This window comes from Callionymus lyra, chromosome 11 (assembly GCF_982586985.1).
Source record: "Callionymus lyra chromosome 11, fCalLyr1.hap1.1, whole genome shotgun sequence".
Classification (NCBI taxonomy): Eukaryota; Metazoa; Chordata; class Actinopteri; order Syngnathiformes; family Callionymidae; genus Callionymus; species Callionymus lyra.
Window position 1 is genome coordinate 25,597,767 of NC_141828.1, and position 9,521 is coordinate 25,607,287.

General features: G+C 36.7%; 1 protein-coding gene across 1 annotated transcript in view; it reads right to left on the bottom strand.

Annotated features, from left to right (window-relative positions):
• Positions 1-3,260: 3,260 nt before the first annotated feature.
• Positions 3,261-9,521, bottom strand: part of erlin1 (ER lipid raft associated 1) — an 8,409-nt gene continuing 2,148 nt past the window's right edge. Inside the window, exons 4-12 of the mRNA XM_087802611.1 lie at positions 9,436-9,482; positions 9,289-9,350; positions 9,098-9,223; positions 8,515-8,588; positions 6,974-7,032; positions 6,798-6,889; positions 6,640-6,729; positions 6,503-6,582; positions 3,261-4,855 (exon numbers count right to left, since the gene is read on the bottom strand). Coding sequence (XP_087658737.1) covers positions 4,679-4,855; positions 6,503-6,582; positions 6,640-6,729; positions 6,798-6,889; positions 6,974-7,032; positions 8,515-8,588; positions 9,098-9,223; positions 9,289-9,350; positions 9,436-9,482 — 807 coding nt within the window. The 3' untranslated portion in view covers positions 3,261-4,678. The remainder of the gene's footprint in view (positions 4,856-6,502; positions 6,583-6,639; positions 6,730-6,797; positions 6,890-6,973; positions 7,033-8,514; positions 8,589-9,097; positions 9,224-9,288; positions 9,351-9,435; positions 9,483-9,521) is intronic.

Sequence of the window (9,521 nt, forward strand, 5' to 3'; positions counted from 1 at the left end):
TGTCGAACAATAAACTCTTTTATCTTTTTGTAGATGATTAGAAGTATAGTTAACTGTGAAATGTTGTGTAGTCGCTGTGATAATCTAACCTTGATGTGTGTTGTTGTTGATATAAACTATATGACTATATGATGAATTATGGAAAATGTTTATATATATGTAATATATATTCTAGTTACAACCGTTATTTACATATATATTATCTGTATATATGTATATAATTGTTACATTTGACATTCTTACACTGAACACAACAAGAAGAACACAATCTGTATATAAGTATATATCAGTGCCATTGGAATATTGAATCGTTAAATGTAACCTTTCCGGTGCTTTTTTTTTTAATGGAAATGTAGTTATTTAAGCATTGAATAATTTAATTTAATCTTTTCTACATTGAAAGGTTGAATTTTTTTGAATATTTTAATATAATTGAATTAATCACATATTGAAATTATTAAAATAATTCAATAATAATAATAATTAATTTTTAAAAATAACGCATTTCGTAGCCTTTTAAATTAATATGAAGAAGTTGCTACTTAGTCGAACTTTCAGCCAGCATTTTCTGATGGCACTAGAATAACATTTTTACTGAATTACATTTTTTTTTAAATATATATTTAATTTAGAAAACGATTTACTAGATTTTTGGAATTAGAATATCAAACCATGTGTAAAAAACTAATTTAATTTTGAAATTCTCAAATCATTCCTTAATCAATTAAAAATAAAATAATTCATAAAACCCAACCTTTTCATTATAACAATTATGGAATTTAATTATATTAAAAAAAAAAAAATGTTGAAACAACTACAATTCAATAAAAAATAAATATTCTGATGTCACTGATATACTTCCATAAATCTGTCCTTCCATCACCAGCAGTCACACTGAACTGTGCTACAGCCACGTCTAAATTTACTTCAGTTTTGTTCTTGTTCCTGAAACAGTGTGAAGATCCGTTAACACGCCGCCCACTGACTCCCAGTTAGGAAGAGAGAAGCAGGGATTTGGGTCACATGTTACTAAACTGCACTAAGAGATGTTTGTCACATGATCACTAGAAACATGTGAGCCTCATGACGCTGACCATGAACATCACTAGTGACATCCTTTCACCCACTCATCGTCATCTGCTGACGATTGTGATTGAAATCAGGAAAATTGTGAATTCTGCTTAAGACTGATAACAGGAGGCTCTCCAGGGTCAAATGGCATCAGCTGTAGGATGTGTACTCATGTGTGATGGTGACCAATGAAAGAGTGAATGAATGGACATATGGATTGATGAATGGAAGGATGGACGGACGAATAAATGGATGGAGAATGAACTAATTGACCAATTAATGAATAAAGAAATGAATGAATTAATGGATGAATAGAAATTAATTAAATGGACGTAATAATGAAAATATGGGCCAACAAATAAATAAATGGACGTAAGTATGAAAAGATGGACCGACAAATAAATGAATGGATGGAAGAATGAATGGAAGAACAGGTGGACAAATAAATAAATGGATTGATGTAAGAATGGACAAATGAATGAAGGAAGAAACGGATGAATTGGTTGGACAGACAAATAAATGAATGGACTGACAAATGAATGATTAGATGGACGGATGGACAGTGATTATCTCTGCTAATGAGGAAAAATGTTGTTCCCAGTGTCACATTTGGTAAATAGGAAAAGGAAACATGCGATTTTCCTGGTCTGCACCAGGGCCTCCACCTGTTGAATACATCCTTAGGATCCTTCTGAATTAAATTTGATTCCAATAGAGAAAAAAAATGTTTTTCTTCCTGGATCCCCTGACTCGTGAGAACCATCCCAGACATTTTTGTTCATGTTTTAACAGAGCCTGACCCACATGGAAGGTTCTGCGGTCTCGAGACAATTCTCTAGATGCGGGTGTTGGACCAGCAAACCACATTGTAATGTAGAACAGAGCAAGTATTGATGAATCACCTCAGGATCAGCAGGAGAGTTGATCCGTCTCTTCTCTTCTTGTTGAGTCACACTCATCTGGGAGGCACAGGCTAGTTAATAAAGACAAGGAAGGAAGTACAATCATGCCCTTGACCTCACTTCCTGTCAGCCGAGGTTCGACTTTTTCCGACTCTAATGGATCTCACCCTCCACCACATCACGGTGTCAGTGAGTCAAAGATTGTTTCCTTTGACGAAGATGATTTAAATCCTCTGGCCTGCACATCTGTGGCTGTGAGCTGATGACTGAGATATCCAGGGAACCTCAGAGGTCAGAGCAGGAAGCAATCCTTCAACGCTCCCTCAGACTGTGTTCACACACACATGAGTCCATGTAAACAGCTGACTGCTGATATTGAGGACAGGACTGCAGTCTGAGCAGCCTTCTGGGAAATCTCTCCCCCCCAACAAGCTTGTCGTTTCTTCAGCACATTATCTAGGCTAAAACAACATTGTGTTGAGTATCATGATTCATTTAGTCTGCGTTTTTCCTTCCACCACAAACTATTATTTTCTTTCCTCAAAGCTCGACAGCAGAAAAATGAACCATCAGACATTTGAGAAGTTACCATCTCTGACAAACACAATCCCCATCTTGTCTGTCTGCATGTGTGTGTCTGTATGTACAGTATATGTGTGTGTGTGTGTGTGTGTGTGTGTGTGTGTGTGTGTGTGTGTAAATGCGAGTGTCTACATATATATGTGTGCTTTGCTGGGTTGTTCAGGGCTTTAAAGGTTAGAGCTTCTCCTAGTGGCCAAAGTATGTATCACGTTAAGCAAATACAAGTAATTCCTATAATACGTGTTACTTAAGAGTCAACATATTAGTAGATGAATTGAGTAAACACTAGAAAAAACTGACACTTGTTTTCTGTTAGATGCATTCGGTACTTTGTCTACCTTTTATTCAACACTTCATAGCGGATTTAAACTATAAGAGTTAACCCACAGAAAAATAATGATTCCAAAATGAAGCTAAAAAAAACATTGAACACGATACAATTCTTCCGACGACAGGTTCTAGTTACCATCATACTCCTGACACCAATATCAGAGGCTATAGGTAGAAACCTTTGTAGTGTAATTGATTTGAAAGAGTTTCCAGGAGGGCCTTGTGATGGTAAAATACGGCGAGGAACAAAGTGATCTGCCATTTACAGGGAAGACGATTTCAACTGTTGAACCTGCTGACTGGTGCTCGTGTGTAAATACAAGCTTGAACACAGGTAAGTGTTGGGCTCGTTTAGAAATGGACTCTGGGACAAGAGAAGTACCAAAATAGGTTTATTTCACGTAAGAACATTTGCCAAAACATAGAAACACCTTGCATTTCATGAGTCTTGTTCAACAGCCAAGTTTCACAGATTGTACAAAATATTAGAGAGAGAGAGAGAAAATCATTTTTCATGGGTGATCAAATGTGCATATTATAACACGAACCCACCACCACAGCAACTCAACCAACAACCTTGAACCATCACAAGTCACCAAACTTGACCCAGAAACTACAGCTGGTTAAGAATTAATGAGCACCGACGTTGACAAAAACTGCATTTTCTTTTCTTAACTTCAGATTATACATGGCACATGTTCCTCACACAGAGCTCACCGATTGGCTGAAATCCCCTTCATACAGTGTCGACCATTTTAAAAAATGTAGCAGAGGTTGAATGGCAGACGATGTGCGAACAGGGAAGTTTGTGGTTCTTGTTCAAAACCCTCTTCAGAAACGGGGATATTAATGAAATAATTCAACATATTGAGGACATTTAATTGCTGTGCGTGATGATAATCAAGAATAATTACTGGTCATTTAATGACTTTGAGACATGTTTGTCTGTATATATAGTTTGATATCGTTAATCAACATGCACCTATTAATCATGGGGAGCAGGAAGCAAATATTGGATTATTGGGAGAACTAGATGAAAAATAAACTGCAAGTCGAAGGCAGAGCGTTGCTCTTCAAATTTATAGCTTAAAATAAATCAGTGCAATAACTCTTAGATATTATCACCACGTTCAGCTCTTCTACGACCAATCGTCAGTAGTTTGGCTTCTCAAACATCTGATCAGGAGGAACAGAAACTAGTTTAGATCCTTCACGGGCACAGATTTGATTTAAGACACTTGTAAACTTCTCGCATCCTCTTCAGAGAGGCTTCCTGAGAAGATGTGCAGGCACTCGACAACTGAACGAGACGCCAGAATGTCGCTCTCGTCTGTGGCGGCTGCTCCCACGACAACAACATCAAACCATCACCAAAAGTAGAAGAACATGAGAAAGAGCTGAAGAAGTCTTCGGACATTCATGAGACTGAACGCTGGCGACCCCCATCTTTAATTAGTGTAACCTCAAAACGTTCCAGTTCAGCTCAAGTACATTTTTCATTTGCATAAAATGTACAGAAATAATCCACTAACATAAGTGGTAAAAACACTAGATGCAAGCATGTGGAGATTAGGGCGACCTCTCGCTGTGGTGCCTTGCAGGCATAATAATTTATCTCCTGATTCTCAACCAAATTATTCTTAAAAAAAAATGTTCTTAATTTCCAAATGGAAAGGAAGGTAAAAAAAGAAGCATTCCCTTTATTCTTCCTCATTTCCTGTGGTCGTCTTCTCAGGTTTAAGACTGAAGAGTGTCCTCTATGTTCCTCTCTGGAGTTCAAACAGGAAGAAGAGTTACTGACCATCCAGCGACTCTGATTTGTCCTTGTGCTGACTGGACCGAGGAGACTTGGATGGCGGGAGGATCCCCTCGACAAACATGTCGGGGATTTCCTGGCCAAAATAGATCTTGCTGTTGCCTGCTATTGACTGGAATTTCATCATCTCCAGGTACTGCGGGGTCAACTTCAACTGAGCAGAGAAAAAAAAAGTGTTAGCACTAGGATACTTACAATTATTTAAAATTCAAATGAATGCAGATATTTATTTTCATTCAGCAATTCACAATAGTATATATACCTTTTTTAAATGTACAATTAACATGCAAATATTAACAACTTTTCTTCATTTTTATGTTGCAATTATGTTAAATAACTTAATAATAAATACATTCAATTCCATTAGAAATTCATCAAGAGCAAAAAAAACATTAATTCCTGCAAGATCCCAGCAATGACTGAGGAAAAGCAGATGCAGTCAACTCCAGCAGCTTTTAAAGCTGATGTTTGGACATTTTTGGTTTCAAAACAGAAAGCAGTTAGGTCTTCATCAAAAGTCATGTGGTTCTACAATATATCCTTGTTAATACAGTATCACAAGATATAATGTATTGTTGCTGTATCATGATATGTTCTTGACAATACACTCCTACAAAATGAATTTCCATTTTATCAAACTGGCAGATCTCAGGACCAGATAATGCAATCAATTATTTAATAAAATTTTCAGCAACCTCGCTGGAAACCTCAGTGTCTAAAATAAAATTTTGGTGATCAGGTATTAATATTAACTTGGTTGAAAACATTGTGGATCTAGTCCAGAGAGCCACCCAGAGTGTTGACACTAAACTCAAATTTTCAATTTGTTTCGAACCCAGAACCCAATGAGTCAATCTAAAAGGTTCTCAAAATCAAATCATAATTTGAGCCTAATTGAAAAGACATCAAAAGCAGACTCCCGATCGTTTTCTTCCACTTGTCTGGGTTCAGATCCCTGGGTGCAGCAGCTTCAGCAGAGAGGCCCAGACTTTTCCTCGCCTAAGCATTACATACATTATACACCAAGGCGTTACGAGACCAGCTGACAAGCCTCCCAAGTCCTCTTAGTTAAATATACATAAAGTCTGATTATTCTACAGATTTAGAGCAGGCACACTTGACACTAGCTTCAATTTTTAATTAGTTTTAATTTTAATAAGAACTTTGAAACAGTTTCAGTCATGAGCCTTAAAATGTGATAATTACTACACTTTCCATGACAGGAACTTTGAGTCTGATTGAGATATTGTCAAACTTGGAGGCTTTATCTTAATAATCTGTATATAACTTCCCTTTACCATCATTTTTACACTTGTTAGTCTTTGTATAATTGTTGACAGCCACCGAAGTTCCTAGTCTTATCAAAAACATTGACATCTTCATAGGCCACCATAAACTTTGGGTTCTAATGCTGAGCACGTAGAACTATACAACTGCTGGAAAAGTGGAATTTGTGCCGTTTAATCTTGAGAGCAACAAAACCTGCTGGAATTTTCATTTGCATTGTTTCAATTGTTCTCTGGTATAATGCAGCAACAGAAAGGAGGACACCTCCATCACACCCTGACCTGCTGCCTAAAGTGACTACGATGGTTATGAGGGCATCCGGACCACAGCAACTCAACAAATATATTTTATTTTTTACCTCTTTTTTTGGGGGAAAAAACACAGAAGGCTGTCAATAAAAAAAAATTAAAAAAAAAAGAATCCTAAAATGTGTTGTCCGAGTGTTCAATTCAGCCTCACAGCATTTTGGAAAATGTTAATAAAAGAGTGGATTTGTCTGAATATAATGATGTACCCGATTTGCTTCCGCTAACTTGGCACCACTGTAGTATTCTGCGTCCGCCCTGGCCTTCTCCCTCGCGAGGAAAGCAGCATCTGAGTGAAGAAGACAAGTAAGACACACATCACTGATGACAAGGTACACAATCTCACCTTCTATCTCTGAGATCCTCTTCTCCGTCTCTTTCTCCATCACCTTCTGCTGAAACTGGATCTCAGCCACCTGAGCCACTTTCTGAGCCTCTGTGGGACCAAACCAGTGATGACAACATTGAAATATTGAACATGAGAGCAAACAAACTTCCATTTACCGATAATTGCCTTCTTTCTCTCAGTCTCTGCTTCCTTTTCCACCACCTTCTGAGTCTGAGCTGTGATCAACAGACGAGTCTTCTCCGCTTCCCTGCACGGTAAAACAACCAGAAACATTTCCTCAAGTCTGACTTCTGCTTAAACTGAAACCATGCAGGAATGTTCATGAACTTACATGAGTTCAAAGTTCCTCCTGATGGACTCTGGGATCTTTGGTTTGGTCACACGCACAGCCTTGATGTAAACAAATGGGTGAAAATGAATGTTTTGACATAAGTGTTTAATTAATATCTTCTTCATGTTGCTACTTCTGTGTAAATGTGACTTTTTGCTGAACACATCTTAATATAAATACATGATACTGTTGTTACACAGAGACCGTAACATGTTTATTTTACTCATTCTCTGTGAGTTTATTATTAAAAAAGGATTTAGGACACATAAAAATGATTAAATATGTGTGGCCAACAAACACAAGCCATTGAAGTATTTTAAACAAGTGTATGTCCAATGTATGCCAGTGTCTTCATTTTGTGAGGAAATAAACCAGGGTTTGTACTAGAGATGGACCGATATGTTTTTTTCAGGGCCGATACAGATACTGATAGTTAGTAGTCAAGGAGGCCGATAACCGATATTTGGAGCCGATATTCATTTGCAGTAAAAGTTAATATATTGGCATCAATTTATTGAGGAATACAAACTCCAACACTTAACTTTATTTAAAGGAGTTTAAGATAGGGCCACACGATTCTGGAAAAATGAGAATAACTTTCTTTTTTTTTTGCTTTGAATTGAGATCACGATTCTCTCACAATTTTTCCCCCCCCCCATATAAATATTTATTGCACTTTATCGAACAAAAAACAATGAATGGAATACTATATTCATGGCAAATACTTAAAAAACGTCTGAAAAACGTGCTAAAAGTAAGGTTAAAATATATTTATTAGTCAATAATAAATCAACCTTCAGTGCAGAGTAAAGAAAAGCAACACTGGTCACTTATTCTGCCTTTAACTGCACACGCTCTACAAATATAAATGACTTGCATGTTTGCACAGTTTATATTGTTACTCTGTCATATACAAGGAAATCCGCTGTCATACATAAATATATTTTCATTTACACTATTAGAATTATGTGATTGTTAAAGATGACAAACTTTGACTTAACACACACACAAACATGCCAGCAGCGCGCACACAGAGGCGCTGCTGCATCAGAGCCAAAATAACCCAGTTTTAAATTGATCTCTTATCAGCCGTAGGATTATCAAAAAGGCTGATGCCGATATGCCTCAAAATGCCGAATAGCTGCGCAAATAATCGATCCGGCCGATTATCGTTCTATCCTTAGTTCGTACACCTAAAGGCAAGTCAAATACCATTTAAAATAAAAATGTAACTAGAGCAGCAATGTCAAATTTGCACACATGGAGCAGAAATGTTGGAATTATAAATTGTCCACGATTTTATTTTAATCAAACTATTTAAAATGGCCTACAACTTCACATACCAAGTCTGGTCCCATTGTTGTGCCAACAATGAATGACTCAAATATGGCTTTAAAAACTTGAAGGCTAAAAGAATATGGCCTCAAAAGAGCCATATTTATGTTGTTAATAACATATTTATCCCTGGCATTAAGTTGACAACAATAATCAAGTCATTCTATTTCTATATGGTGTCAGTTATAGTTGATGAGCAACATTACCTGTATTGTAAGTCCAGGAGCCATGGCGTTCAGATCTTTCTGCAGAGCAGTCTTCAGATTTTCATCAATTATATCTACAGATCAAACACAAACTTATCACTCCATGTACACATAACTCACCAACTTGCCTAGACAGAGAAAATATAATGGCAAGAATAAGAAACTGAAAAACCACCTTGTTCGCCATCACGGTGTGCTCCGGATTTCATTACATTTTTGTTAGGAAATAAGTAAAAAGGGCCAAAGTTTACATAACAAGTTACTATTTACTGTTCAGAATCAGAAAGTATCTCTGTCCTGGTTTACATAAGAGATGCTATTAATATGCATCTAATTCAACATGTCTAGTGTTTGTTTATACATGATATTGACAATAACTTTTATGGGTATTTTTTTCTTTTTTCAGTGACATACATAATGTATGTTGTACAAAGATTATAATGTTATTGATGACATTTCTTGCAATACATCGAATATCCAAATATTATGAATCAAAATGTTATCATTATCTTGGTTACATTGTCACAGCATTGAATAGTGAGTTACCCATATTGTCCCACCACTAATTGACAAGTGCACCAACCGAATAACTCGATGTAGACTTCCTGAAGTGTGTGCACGCTGCAGAACTGGTTCAACTCATGATGAATCTTGTTGAAGATCAGAGTCTTGTCATAGTCAGCTGTGTAGTTCCTCACAATGTCCACAACTGCACATTAAAAAAAAATAGCAGTTAATCATGGATGATAGACAACACAAATGCCTCTTTAGTACCTGCTGATTGAACGAGCATGTTGACAACCTCAATTCTGTCGAAATAGATCATCACACCACCACTGTGTAGCAAAAAGGAAAAGTTAAAGATATTTCCTGTTTTTAAAACCTCTGCTTTATCTAGATTACTGTGCTCAAGCACGTTACCTCGTTCCACAAGGCACATTCTTGATCTCATCAGTTTGCAGTGTTGTCTGAAACAGATTTTTTAATACCAACATGATAAAAGATTA